We start from the raw sequence: 15,084 nt of genomic DNA, 5'->3' as shown, positions 1-15,084 counted from the left end.
GCAGCAGGGCAGTGCTTTGGTGAACACCATGATGGATGAAGCCAAGCCAGCTCAAGTCAGTGATTAATGGGATTTGCTTGTGTCGAGCAATCAGAAAGAGGATTCTTGACTGCTCAATGCCCCGAAACTGATGGAGCAAAGAGACCAGAACTTCAACCTAGCTGCCTGGATTATCCAGTTAACTGTACCTTGTTCAAATTAAAAAGAGTTAGATTTCATTATCTTTATAATCAAATCACATAACATAATACAATAATTTTACATAGTGTCTGAATGTACTATAAATAACAGTGTGGGCCAATTTGTTTCGAACTAATCTCTTGAATTGGATTACTAATGGCATTCCAGAGTTGGCACATCCAGCAGATGAAGGCTTGTATTGCTGACCTTGTTATACCTCATGAAGTCAGCTCATTTAAAACCTCATTAACGCCCCATGTACGATGGGAGCCCTGAACAGGTGGGGAGATGGATTTGTTCCAGATGCTTTGAAGAGCAACTATGCAGAACAGTCTGAGGGAACAGCAGATAAGTACTGACAGTAGCTTAACACTGAATGTCGGAGGACATCTTTTCAAAGCAACTCTGTGACTTTATAAGAATGTCTCCAATGTAACAACAGGGACAGTGAAAAGAAGAAAACATTGTCCACTGCAAGTTGGTTAAAAAAAAAACCTTTGCTGAATATAATGTTATATAAGGCAAACAACAAGGATAAAAAGAGATTTGTATTCCTCGGAGTAAAGTTATTATTCCCTTCCCATTAAGAAATGTTTCACGTAATATTGGCACTGATGTTAATGGACACTGCTGCCCATGTTGAATACAGGGTATGTTTGTTTGTTTGTTTATCTAAAGATACAGCACAGTAACAGGCCCTCAGGCCCAATGAGCCCATTGACCAACTCATACATCTTGAAATGAGGTAGGAAACTGGAGCATTTGGGAGAGACCATGCGGTCACAGGGAAAACGTACGGACAGCATCAGAACTGAACCCGGGTTTCTGGCACAGTCATGGTGTTATACTAACAATCATGCCACCTTGCCTCAGTGGAAATACAGAACAAATCTCAATGTCCCCAGTTTCAAGGCCTAGTCACTCTCCGTCAGTGATATCGGGCAAAGCACGACATTCATATGCCCACATTTGACTTGCAGAACAGACAACGTCAATGGAAGAGATCACCAAGCAGATAAGGAAAATATTCAAAGATGGGTACAAAGCTTCCTTGAAGATGTGCAACATCCTAACTGGCTCCTGGGAACGTCTGGCCCATGACCACGTTCAGCATGATATTGTAAACTTCTAGTCTATGCATTGGTAGCACACAGAGTCTTTACCTAAACAGTGGGAAGAGAACACCACCTCTTAAATGCCCATCTGCCAGCCACTATCTGCCCATTCTGTGGAAGATCCATGGTTTCCACTCTGCCCCACTAGCTGCATCAGAACCCACAAAGCTGGAGAAGAATTAAAAATCATGCCCATGGGATATCCTCAAAAGGTATGCAATGTGCATAATAAGTGTATATTTATGTCCCCCTCTGCAACTGCATCTTGATTGAAACCTTATTGATTGTCTTCTGAAAAATTAAATTTCACCACATTCACTGTTTTCCCCTTTATTTAGCTTGGCTGAGGGAAATCTCTAAACTCTGCTATAGCACAGATTCATTTGTGCAGAAGGAAAGAATTCAGGGGGATAAAAGCAATGAAGTCCTGAAACATATTGATATCATGAAAGAGGAGGCATTGATAATCTAAACGTGTATAAAGGGGGATAAATCCCTGGGCTCTGAGCCAGTGGATCCTAGGATACTGTGGGAAGTTAAGAAAGAAATTGCTGGGACCTTGACAGATTTTTGTATTTTCCTCAGGTACAGGTAAGGTAATGGAAGACTAGAGGGTAACTAATGTTGTGCCTTATTTTAAGAAGGGCTGCAAAGACAAGCCGAGGAACTACAGACCCGTGAGCTTAACAACAATGGTGCAAAAATTACTAGAGGGGATTCAGAGAGACAGAATCCAACTGCATTTGGAAAGGCAAGGATTGATTAGGCATAGTCAGCATGGTTTTGTGTACAGGAAATTGTGTCTCACAAACTTTAAGTTTTTCAAGCTGTCACCAAGAGGACTGACAAGGGCAGGGCGGTAGATATTGTCTACGTGGACATTATCAAAGCTTTTGACAAGGTTCCATACAGAAGGCTTGTCTGGAAAGTTAGATCACAGGGGATCCAGGGTGAGCAAGCCAATTGGCTTAGTAGAAGGAGACAGATGGTGGTAGTGAAGGGTTGTTTTCCAGATTGGAGCCTGTAACCAGCAGTGTACCACAAGGATCAGTGGTAGTTCTCCTGCTGTGATACATTTTGAGAAGCTGAAGCCTGACAGGACATGCACAGTGAATGACAGGTTCTTGGCAACTGTAGTAGAACTGAGAGACCTGGAGGTACAAATTGATTGTTCCCTGAAAGTAATAACAAAGGTGATAAGATGGAGAAGAAGGCATGAAGTATGTCTGCACTCATCTGATAGGACACCGAATACAAACATTGGGATGTCATGTTACAGCTGTTCAAGATGTGGCTGAGGCCACAACTGGAATACTCTGTGCAAGTCTGGTTACCACACTATAGGAAGTATATGATAAAGGGAGCAGAAAAGATTCACAAGGATGTTGCCAGGTCTGGAGGGCTTGAATTATAAAGAGAGGCTGGATAGGCTGGGATTGCTTTCAAGCCAAAAACATGTGATTCTGATAACAAGTCAAAAACATGTAACTCCGTCAAAACTAACCACAACTTACAATCAGTGGAAACCCTGCCAAGAAAGTCGAATCTACTTGTTCCTATTGGTGAATCTGATCCTCATTCATTTATGTATCATTTTGACTTTACAAGCCGAGCCCAACAGAAATAGCTTTTCTTCTTTTGGAGATAGTGCTGTGGGGAGCGTTTTAAATTGTAGCAGCCTGTGTAATGCGAGATATACTGTATGCAAATTAACAGTACCCTTAAGTTAAAGTTTGCCTATACAGTAGCTACTCAGGTTGATAGGCTGGTTAAGAAGGCATATGGCATGCTTGCCTTTGTTAGTTGAGGCATTGAGTTCAAAAGTCAGTAAGTTATGTTATGCATTTATAAAACTCCAGTTTGGCCGCATCTGGAGTATTGCATACAGTTCTGGTCACCCCATTACAGGGAGGATGTCAAGGCTTTGAAGAGGATGCCTGGATGAGAGGGCATGTGCTATAACGAGAGGCTGGACAAACTTGGGTTGTTTTCTCTAGAGGGACAGAGGCTGGCAGAGGTTTTATAAGATTATATGAGAGGCTAGGTAGAGAAGACAGACAGTATCTTTTTCCCAGGGTTGAAGTGCCTCATACAAGAGAACATGCATTTGAAGTTAAATTTAATGGAATTGTGAAGGGTAAGTTGTTTTACACAGAGGGTGGTCGGTGCACTATCTGGGGTAGGGGTAGAAACAGATACATTAGAGATTTTTAAGAGATGTTTACATAGCTACATGAATGTGAGAGAAATGGACATTGTGTAGGCGGAAGGGATTAGTTTAGTTGGCTACTTCAGTGGTCCCCAACCACCGGGCTGCAAAGCATGTGCTACCGGCCCACGAGGAAATGATATGATTTGGTGGTATGAAATGATATGCACCTTTCCTCATTCCCTGTCACGCCCACTGTTGAATTTGAACGCACGCGAGGTCACTACCCACGCACCATCCATGTCAGCGCGGGAAGAAGATCAACTCCTCGAGCTTGCAATTGGTGGTGGGCTGAAAAGTATGTTTGACGTAACATCTCTGCCAGCATTCTGGATCAAAGTCGAGGCTGAATGTCCTGAGATAGCCACGAAAGCACTGAAAACATTGCTTCCATTTCCAACATCATATCTCTGCGAAGCAGGGTTTTCTGCAATGAATGCAATGAAAACTAAATTGCGGAATAGACTGGACATAAGGAACCCCCTTCGAGTATCGCTGTCTCCCATCACCCCTCGATGGGACTGTCTTGTTGCAGGGAAACAAGCCCAGGGCTCCCACTGATTCAGCGATATTGTTGTGTTGCAATGATTTTATACGTTCATACGAGGAAAATATGCGCTGTGTGTTTAATATCCAAACGTTACTTTAAATGTTATGATGCTATTGACTTATAAGTGACTTATAATTGACTTATCACTATATTCATGTGAGGAAAATATGCGCTGTGTGTTTAATATTAAATTCGTTAGATAAACCCTTTTAGAAACGAAATTGAGTGTATTAGCCACTTATAAGTGACTTATAGTTGACTTATCACCCATATTCCGGTTGTGATTAACACCCCCCCCACCCCCCCACCCCCACCCCGGTCAGCCAGTCCACAAGAATATTGTCAATATTAAACCGGTCTGCGGTGCAAAAAAGGTTGGGGACCCTTGGGCTACTTGATTACTTACTAATTTAGTCGGTTCAGCACAACAATGTGGGCTAAGGGGCTTGTCACAAACAAGAGAAAATCTCAGATGCTGGAAATCCAAGCAACACACACGAAATGCTGGAGGAACTCAGCAGGCCAGGCAGCATCTATGGAAAAGAGTATAGTCGACGATTCCGGCCGAGACCTTCATCATTAAAAGGCCTGCTCCTGTACGGTACTGTTTTATGTTCTATTGCGTGTGAGACTCCATTATACAAAAAACCTGTACACAATCACTTAATAGTAAACCAAAAGTTATTTGTTAAAATATATTGCCAAATTTAAAAAGAATATTTAGCTAAGTAATCTTTCATCTCTTTTGACAAATAACAGTATTTACCTAGACTGATCAAGGATTCCAAATCAACACCCTACTCTCATGTTTCCCAATTCCCACTTGACTGCTGGATCTCTATGGAATCACAATGGTTGAGCTTGAAGCAAATCCACACTGTAAAATTCACATTGTCATTCTCACCTAGAGTTTTAATACATGTACCACCGGAACATTCTGGTCGTTAACGACATATGAAAAGTAGAACCATCTGTCGTCCACATCCCTAAATACACATTGCTGTTTTGACAACTGATTCTTGTGTTCCACCATGGTTACTTCAAACCCACACTGATCACAGATGTCTTTCTTGGGTCCACTGTTAAAGGCTTTACATTGAACACAATCCCTGGAATATGTGAGCATAGAGGGAAAAAAAAGCCAAATGAGCAAAAGCAAATACTCTGATTTTCTGATTTCACATTTCAGCTAGATAAGGAAGCCAACTTTGATAATGGTCAGAAAATACCCCTTTTTTTGGCCAAGCACAGCTTCTAGAGTAGGCTCAGGGCATGATAGTATTATATCTCAGAACTTAAAAAGGAACATAAATAAATCTGAAGCTGTTTCCATCCAGGGGGTCAGTGTGGACATGGTGGAGGATTACAAATACCTGGGGATACGAATTGACAATAAACTGGACTGGTCAAAGAACACTGAGGCTGTCTACAAGAAGGGTCAGAGCTGTCTCTATTTCCTGAGGAGACTGAGGTCCTTTAACATCTGCCAGACGATGCTGAGGATGTTCTATGAGTCTGTGGTGGCCAGTGCTATCATGTTTGCTGTTGTGTGCTGGGGCAGCAGGCTGAGGGTGGCAGACACCAACAGAATCAACAATCTCATTCGTAAGGCCAGTGATGTTGTGGGGATGGAACTGGACTCTCTGACGGTGGTGTCTGAAAACAGGATGCTGTCCAAGTTGCATGCCATCTTGGACAATGTCTCCCATCCACTACATAATGTACTGGTTGAGCACAGGAGTACATTCAGCCAGAGACTCATTCCACCGAGATGCAACACAGAGCGTCATAGGAAGTCATTCCTGCCTGTGGCCATCAAACTTTACAACTCCTCCCTTGGAGGGTCAGACACCCTGAGCCAATAGGCTGGTCCTGGACTTATTTCCTGGTATAATTTACATGTTACTATTTAACTATTCATGGTTTTATTACTATTTAATTATTTATGGGCAACTGTAACGAAAACCAATTTCCCCCGGGATCAATAAAGTATGACTATGACTATTCCGTCACATACATTCAGTGGCCACTTTATTAGGTACACTTGCTCGTTAATGCAAAATTCTAATCATCCAATCATGTGACAGCAACTCAATGCATAAAAGCAAGCGACTATGGTCAAGTGGTTCAGCGTTTTTCAGACCAAACATCAGAAAAGAGAAGAAATGTGATCGAAGTAACTTTGACCAGAGAATGATTGTTGGTGCCAGACGGGCCATCTTGAGTATCTCAGAAACAGCTGATCTCTGGGATTTTTATGCACAGCAGTCTCTACAGTTTACAGAGAAAGGTGCAAAAGAGAGAAAAAAACATCCCGTGAGTGGCAGTTCTGTGGGTGAAAACGCCTTGCTAATGAGAGAGGTCAGAGGAGAATGGCTGGTCTGGTTCAAGCTGACAACAAAGCAACAGTAATTCAGATAACCACATGTTAGAAGAGTGGTATGCAAAAGAGCATCTCTGAGCACACAACACGTCAAACCTTGAAGTGGATGGGCTGCAGCAGCAGAAGACCACAACAGGTTCCACTCCTGTACCTAATAGAGGGGCCACCAGTGTAGGTATTTTTCATTTGAGTTTTTGCATTCTAGACATGTATTTCAGAGTAATTTACATATACTTGCTTTCTAATTCAGTTCTAACTTCAAAACAAAATTCAAACAGAGATAAGACTGTTCAAAGTAACAAGAGATTTAGGCAGAATAGAGACAGCGCAACCATTCTCACTGGTGAAATAATTGAAAACCAAAGGATACAGATTTAAGATCATTGGCAAAAGCTGAGGAAAAGCTATTGTCTGATGTAGAGCATGTTTAGCATCTGGAATAGATTGACTCTCGGGGTGGCAGACAAATTCAGTTGTGGATCTCAACAGGGGAATGAGTCAGTACAGCACACGAATGAAAAAAATTGCAGAACTACAGAAAGATATTTAAAGAGTATACTTTCAGATATATAAAGAAAAAAAAAGAGGCAAGGGTCGACATCAGACGACCGAAAAATAACAGTAGGAGGTAGTAATGGGGGTGGGGATAAACGGAATAATATTTTGCATCAACCTTCACTGTGGAAAACACCGGCAGCATGCTAGGAATTTGAGGGTGTCAGGGAGCAGAAGTGGGTGTAGCCGCTGTCACTAAGGAGAAGGTGTTTGGGAAGCCGAAAGGTTTGAAGGTAGATAAATCATCTGGATGAGATGGACTACACCTTACAATTCTGAAAGAGGGAGTTGAAGAGATTGTACAGGCATTAGTAATGATCTTTCAAGAATCACTACATTCTGGAATGGTTCCGGAGGATTGGAAAATCGCAAATGTCACTCCACACTTTAAGAAGGGAGGGAGGCAGAAGAAAGGAAATTATAGACCAGTTAGCCTGACTTCAGTGGTTGGAAAGATGTTAGAGTCTATTATTAAGAATAAGGTTTTGTGGTACTTGGAGGCACATGATAAAATAGGCCAAAGTCAGCCTGGCTTTCTAAAGGGGAAATCTTGCCTGACAAATCTGTTGGAATCCTTTGAGGAAATAATAGGCAGGATGGACAAAGTAGAGTCAGTGGATGTTGTTTACTTGGATTTTCAGAAGGCCTTTGACAAGGTGCCACACATGAGGCTGCTAAACAAGATAAGAATCCATTGTATTATAGGAAAGATGGACAGAAGATTGGCTGACTGGTAGAAAGCAAAGAGTGGGAATAAAAGGGGCCTTTCTGGCTGGCTGTCAGTGACCTATGGCGTTCCACAGAGGTCGATGTTTGGTCTGCTACTTTTGATATTATACATTAATGACCTGGATTGTAGAATTTATTGCTTTGTGACCAAGTGTATGGATGATACAAAGATAAGTGGAAGAGCAGGTAGTATTGATGAAGCTGGGAGTTTGCAGAATGTCTTAGATAGACTAGAAAAAAGGGCAAAGAAGTGTCAGACAGAATACAGTGTAGGCAAGTGTATGATCATGCACCTTGGCAGGAAGATTAAATGGGGAGTGAAGTCAGAAATCAGAGATGCAAAGGGACTTGGGAGTCCTCGTGCAGAATTCCCGAAAGGTTAACTTGCAGGTTGATTCGGTAGTAAGGAAGACAAATGCAATGTTAGCATTTATTTTGGGAGGTCTAGAATGTAAAAGCAAGGATGTAATGCTGAGGCTTTATAAGGCATTGGTCAGACCGCACTTGGAGTACTAAGAGCAGCTTTAGGCCGGATATCTAAGAAAGGATGTGCTGGCAAGGGAGGGGGTCAAAAGGAGGTCTACAAGAATTATTCCAGAAATGAAAGGGTTAATGTGTGGGGAGCATTTGATGGCTGCTGGTGTTTAGAAAAATAGGACTGGATCTCATTGAAACCTACTAAATATTGAAAGGCCAAGGTAGAGTAGATGTGGGGAAGATGTTTCTAATAATGGGAGAATCTATGACCAGAGGGCACAGACAGAGCAGAAAAACCTCCCTTTGGAACAGAGATGAGGAGGAATTTCTTTAGCCAGAAGGTGGTGAATCTGTGGAATTCACTGCCACAGGCAGTTGTGGAGTCAAGTCATAGGGTATATTTAAAGCAGTTGTTGAGAGGTTCTCAATTAGTAAGGGTGTCAAATGTTATTGGGAGAAGGCAGGAGAATGGGTTAAGAAGGAAACTGGTGGAGCAGACTTGATGGGCCAAATGGCCTGATTCTGCTCCTATGTCCTAGGGAAAGACATAGGACTAGGTTGTTTCTCCAGGAGAGAGCAGGCATGTACTCAAAGGATCAATGATTTCCTCTATGCTGTTACCACTTTAAGAACCCAGGAATCAATTAAGATATCACATCCTGCAAAGGTGACTGAGTACCTACCTATGAATGGTACAGACACCTTCACAGGTTGGACAATATTCACAGGTTGGCCCAGCATACTTCGAGTCTGTGCATTTGCACCGTCCACATTCACAAATTCCTCTGCCATGACATAACATTCCATTGGCTGAAACACATAACGACGTGTTCAATGAACAATCACAGGCACTGCCTGTGAAACTGGGAAAGCATTGACATGTTCCACATGTACAAATGCCATGTCCTGCAAAAAATAAAATGTCAATATACTGCACCGTTTTCATTAAAGTTTACCCCAAACTATCTGATAATTGCTCATTTAAAAGGTACAGTAATCCCAATTAGTAACAAAGTTATTTCTCCACTAATGAATTCCATTCTATGACCAGCTATATAATGAAAGCTAGGCAATACAGTAACTCTCCAACCACAGGCAAGTGCAATATAGGAAGAATAAATTTTGAGAGATTATTCATTTGAGTTGTGTATTTACCTCCACAAATCAAACCACCAGACCGATCACAATTGAAATTATCACATTCACAATATCGGCCGTAGATGGTTTCATGAGGATTTTCTCTCTTTCTGCAGACACATGCTCCACAGATGCAATCTCCATGGCCACTGCAGATTTGAGATGTATTATCTTTTCTACACGAAACATCGGAGTCCTCGCTCCATGCTTCATCAAGGCTGCATTCACAAAATTGTCCAATATAACCTTCATTACATCTGAAAATCAAGCAAGGTCAAGTTACAAACAATGACCGTAAAGCACTAAACTATCTTTTGAGAAAATTATTCACCCTTCAACTTAACAGTTGTGTTTATTTTTTTGTTCCTGTAAATGTCTGCAAGAAAATGAATCTTATGATAGGTCATGGTAATATATCTATTACTTTGATAATAAATTTCATTTACGCTTTGATCTTTGAAACCTGAACTTTCCAAACTAGTGGCAGGGATAGTGATTTCTCTAACTTCTGGTAATTTCTCTCCCCTCTCTCCTTCTCTCTTTTTCTATTCCTCATTCTAGATATCCTCTCACCCCTTCTCTTCTTACCTGCTCTTCACTTCTCTCTGGTTCCTCTCCTCCTTGTCTTTGTTCTGTGGTCTACTGTCCTCTCCTATTAGATTCTTTTCTTCTTCAGCCCTTTACATCTTCTACCTATCCCCTCTCAGCTACTTACTTCACCCCCTCTCTCCCACCCAACCACCCACCATCTTCCTTGCCTGATTTCACCTACCCTCTGCCAGTGTGTGCTCCTACCTCTCCCTCCACCTTCTTATTCTGCTTCTGTACCCTTCCCTTCCCATCCCGATGAAGAGTTTTGATCCAAAATATTGACTCTTTATTCCACTCCACAGATGCTGACTGACTTGCTGAGTTCCTCCAGCATTTTGTGTGTGTAGGACACAGTTTTAAGTTGACAACATGTAAAGACCAGGCATAACAGTTGAGCATGTCCTCAATTAGAGTAGCCTTGCATGGGAATTTGAGCTTTGGTTGACTGATGAGAACATCATAGTCAGATTAGTAATAGCCACAAAATGGGCCAATGCGAATCTGCTTCTTGTTTTTACAAATGTAATTAATTCATGAAATGACAATAGAAATAGGGGTGTTGATTACCTATCCCTAATTGCCTGTACCAAGGAGTTCAGAATTGATTTGTGCTGGAGTGACATATAAGCCAAACTAGGTAAGGCTGGCATATTTACTTCCTTGAAGGACGTTAGTGAAGTGAATGGATTTTTAATGATAATTCAGCACTTTCATATTTATCATTACTGATACAACTCCTTCAATTCAAAATTTATTTAACTATATCAACTTCACTCATTTAAGGATTTGAACTCTCCTACATGGATCAATTGTCCTGGCTGGCTTTGGTTTCTATGCAAAATGGTTATCAGGCACACATTCTTATTATGGCTATTACCCAGAGAAATAAACGTACCTACAGGCTCCACATTCGAGTATCCCATTGCCCTGGTTACATACAAGACTATTAGCGATCCCATGTTTATGGCATTCGCATTCACACTGGAATTTCAGTTTAATTTCAACATTCTCATTAAATCCCAGTGGCTTAATTTCAATAGTTGTTGGCTGCCCATAGTTTGGGCAATTTTCTGTTGTAATACTTACAGTGAATCTCACCTGGGAAAAAAAAATGGAGTGATGTATTAAAAATACTTCCTATTTCCGGTATTTTCTAGAGAAAATGCTTTTGCTGCATGCAATAGACAATAGACAATAGGTGCAGGAGTAGGCCATTCGGACCTTCGAGCCAGCACTGCCATTCACTGTGATCATGGCTGATCATCCACTATCAGTATCCAGTTCCTGCCTTATCCCCATAACCTTTGATTCCACTATCTTTAAGAGCTCTATCCATCTGTTTTTTGAAATCATCCAGAGATTTGGCCTCCACAGCCTTCTGGGGCAGAGCATTCCATATATCCACCACTCTCTGGGTGAAAAAGTTTTTCCTCAACTCCGTTCTAAATGGCCTACCCCTAATTCTTAAACTGTGGCCTCTGGTTCTGGACTCACCCATCTGTGGGAACATGCTTCCTGCCTGCAGCATGTCCAATCCCTTAATAATCTTATATGCTTCAGTAAGATCCCCTCTCAGCCTTCTAAACTCCAGAGTATACAAGCCCAGTTGCTCCAATCTTTCGACATATGACAGTCCCGCCATCCCTTGTGAACCTACGCTGCACTCCCTCAATAGCAAGAATGTCCTTCCTCAAATTTGGAGACCAAAACAGCACACAGTACTCCAGGTGTGGTCTCACCAGGGCCCTGTACAGCTGCAGAAGGACCTCTTTGCTCTTATACTCAATTCCCCTTGTTATGAAGGCCAGAATGCCATTAGACTTTTTCACTGCCTGCTGTACTTGCATGCTTGCTTTCAGTGACTGATGTACAAGAACACCTAGATCTTGTTGTGCTTCCCTTTTTCCTAACTTGACTCCATTTAGATAATAATCTGCCTTCCCGTTCTTACCACCAAAGTGGATAACCTCACATTTATCCACATTAAACTGCATCTGCCCACTCACCCAGCCTGTCCAAGTCACCCTGCATTCTCATAACATCCTCCTCACATTTCACATTGCCTCCCAGCTTTGTGTCATCGGCAAATTTGCTAATGTTACTTTTAATTCCCTCATCTAAATCATTAATATATATTGTAAACAGCTGCGGTCCCAGCACTGAACCCTGCGGTACCCCACTGGTCACCGCCTGCCATTCTGAACGGGACCCATTAATCGCTACTCTTTGTTTTCTAGTCAGCCAGCCAATTTTCAATCCATGCCAGTACTCTGCCCCCAATACCATGTGCCCTAATTTTGCCCACTAATCTCCTATGTGGGACTTTACCAAAGGCTTTCTGAAAGTCCAGGTACACTACATCCACTGGCTCTCCCTTGTCCATTTTCATAGTTACATCCTCAAAAAATTCCAGAAGATTAGTCAAGCACGATTTCCCCTTCGTAAATCCATGCTGACTCGGACCAATCCTGTTACTGCTATCCAGATGTGTCATAATTTCATCTTTTATAATGCATTGACCAATGTGGTCAATAGTAGTTTCATCGCAATGGCAGGCCGAGATCCAGATTACAAGAATCTTCAGTATTCTGCTAAGGCTTATGTTCAAGAGGAAGAGAGTTGTAGGAAGGAAGTACAATGTACTACAAGTATCAGGGTCTTGGTAGGTTCAGGTTGGGCCATCCTGTATTTACCCAGCTAAGTATTTTATCCAGGCCAGGATGTTGTTCTTTCCAGGTGCATCCATTTTGAGATTCCACCTCAAACAGTATAGGCCAATGTGGACATTTGTTTTAAGTCTGACTATTGTTTTTTATTAATTCATGAGATAAATACAGTGTGCCAGACCTTGTTACGTTTGCAGACAGGGACAGGTTGGATATGGAAATGTTATATATTCAGATGAGTTGGGCTTGGATTGGTTATGATCAAGACAGGTTTTAATTTTATACCCAAAGAGACTCTGGAAGTCTGGGCGGTGGGGGGGTGTGCGGGGTGAAATTACTGAGTAGGCTATTCAGGCACAAAAGAGCCTCAAATGATGTTTTGAGTGAAAACCAATCTTGCAGAAGTGAGTGCTTATGCAAGTAGCAGTTGTTGGGTGTAGCATTAAACATCAAATTGCTGTTTCAATTGCCTGTGAATGCTCATTAAAAAGGCTGCTCAACATTTTAGTAATTAGCACTTGAGATAATGCACTTACTCTGTTGATTGGGATCAAATTCATAGATGCTGAAAATTTCAATCACTGCTTAAAGTTATGTCTCTGTGGGGATTTGAAAAGGACTTTTGAGAAAAAAAACATTAAGAGCCTTCTGGGACTTTTTATCAAAAAGTCCCCAACGTTTATTCCTAAAATGAGAATTTCATTTGAGCTCTGGTCAACTGCACATCATTGCATTGTATGTGATTGGTAATGGGCCAGCAGTCCCCACTAGTTAGTCAGGAATGGGAAGAAGAGATGTGGCCAGACACAACAGCTCCGGCTGCTGAAGGAGAATAGAGAAAAGGGTAAGGGAATTTCCTTTCTCTCTTTGAACAGAGGACAGCTTCCCACACCACCACTGAGCACATCTTAAGAGACAGTGCCTCAAGAAGGCAGCATCCATCACTAGGGACCCTCACTATCCGTGAACTTGCTCTCTTGTCATTACCTCCATCAGGGAAGAAGTTCAGGAAGCTGAAGGCACTCAATGGTTCAAAATCAGCTTCTTCCCCTCCGCCATCTGATTTCCGAGAAGTCATCATGTTATTCCTTTTTGCACAAATTATTTATTTATGTAACTTATGGTAAATACATAACTTTGCACTGTACTGTTGCCGCAGAACAACAAATTTCACATAACCTAAGTTAGATAGTAAACCTAATTCCGATGATGACTCTAATTACTTGCATCTCCAGTGCTACATCCAAGGAGATAGTAATATCTGTAGAGCAGAGTATTAGAGTCATACATCATGGATAGAACCCTTTAGCCAAACTTAGCCATGCTGACCAAAACACCCATTTAAGCTAGTCCCAGTTTCCCACATTTGCAAAACAAGAGAAAATCTGCAGATGCTGGAAATCCGAGCAACACACACAAAATGCTGGAGGAACTCAGCAGGCCAGGCTGCATCTAGGAAAAGAGTACAGTCTTCGGCACGAAATGTCGAGAGTATTCTTTTCCTAGATGCTGCCTGGCCTGCTGAGTTCCTCCGACATTTTGTGTGTGCTTCCCACATCTGGCCCATTTTATTACTACTCTACTGACCCCGACCACTTTCTTAAGCAGCTTGTCCCACCCTCAGTGTGAAGCAGTTGCCCCTCAGGTTCCTTTCTCACCTTAAACCTATGTCCTCTCCCTAGGAAAAAGACTGTATGCATTCAGCTTATCTATGCCATTCTGAAATCTATGGCTGTGCAAGTCAACACATGCATGGAATTTCCTCTGAACAGTCAATGATTCACAATTGAAATGTAAGCATACATTATATGTACAGTCTGTGGCCACTTTATTCGGTATCCCCTGTAACTCCTGTACCTCATGAAATGGCCACTGCCTGTGTGTTTGTTGCTTCCTGTTGCTGTAGCCCATACACTTCAAGTTTAAAGTGTTGTACATTCAGAGATGCTCTTCTGTTGCACTATGTGGTTACTTGAGTTACTGTCACTTCCCTGTCAGCTTAAACCAGTCTCGCCATTCTCCTCTGACCTCTCTCATTAATAAGGCATTTTTGCCCAAAGAACTGCGACTCACTGGATGTTGAATAAACTCTTCTCGGGCTTCCAGCAGGTACAGGTATCAATTTTTAACCAATGTTTCGATGACAAACTCTGTCATCTTCATCAGACCATAAGATATAGGAACAGAATCAGGCCACTTGGCCCATCAAGTCTGCACTGCCACTTCATCATGGCTGATCCTATTTTCCTCTCAGCCTCGTCTCCTGCCTTCTCCCGATATTCCTTCATGCCCTGACCAATCAAGAATCTACCAGACTTTAATATACATAAAGACTTGGCCTCCACAGCTTCCTGTGGCAAAGAATTCCACAGATTCACCACTAAAGAAATTCCTCTTCATCTCTGTTCTAAAAAGTCGCCCCTCTATTCTGAGGCTGTGCCCTCTAGCCTTAGACTCACCCACCATAGGAAACTTCCTCTTCACATCCACTC

General features: G+C 42.0%; 1 protein-coding gene across 1 annotated transcript in view; it reads right to left on the bottom strand.

Moving 5' to 3' along the window:
* Nucleotides 1–4,419: 4,419 nt before the first annotated feature.
* LOC140194779 (integrin beta-1-like) overlaps nt 4,420–15,084 on the bottom strand; it is a 79,456-nt gene continuing 68,791 nt past the window's right edge. Inside the window, exons 12-15 of the mRNA XM_072252058.1 lie at nt 10,822–11,024; nt 9,354–9,592; nt 8,882–9,104; nt 4,420–5,163 (exon numbers count right to left, since the gene is read on the bottom strand). Coding sequence (XP_072108159.1) covers nt 4,959–5,163; nt 8,882–9,104; nt 9,354–9,592; nt 10,822–11,024 — 870 coding nt within the window. The 3' untranslated portion in view covers nt 4,420–4,958. The remainder of the gene's footprint in view (nt 5,164–8,881; nt 9,105–9,353; nt 9,593–10,821; nt 11,025–15,084) is intronic.

Source organism: Mobula birostris, chromosome 3, assembly GCF_030028105.1.
Source record: "Mobula birostris isolate sMobBir1 chromosome 3, sMobBir1.hap1, whole genome shotgun sequence".
NCBI classification, from domain to species: Eukaryota; Metazoa; Chordata; class Chondrichthyes; order Myliobatiformes; family Myliobatidae; genus Mobula; species Mobula birostris.
The sequence above is the reverse complement of the archived record's forward strand: the minus strand, read 5'-3'. Positions and strand labels throughout refer to the sequence as shown.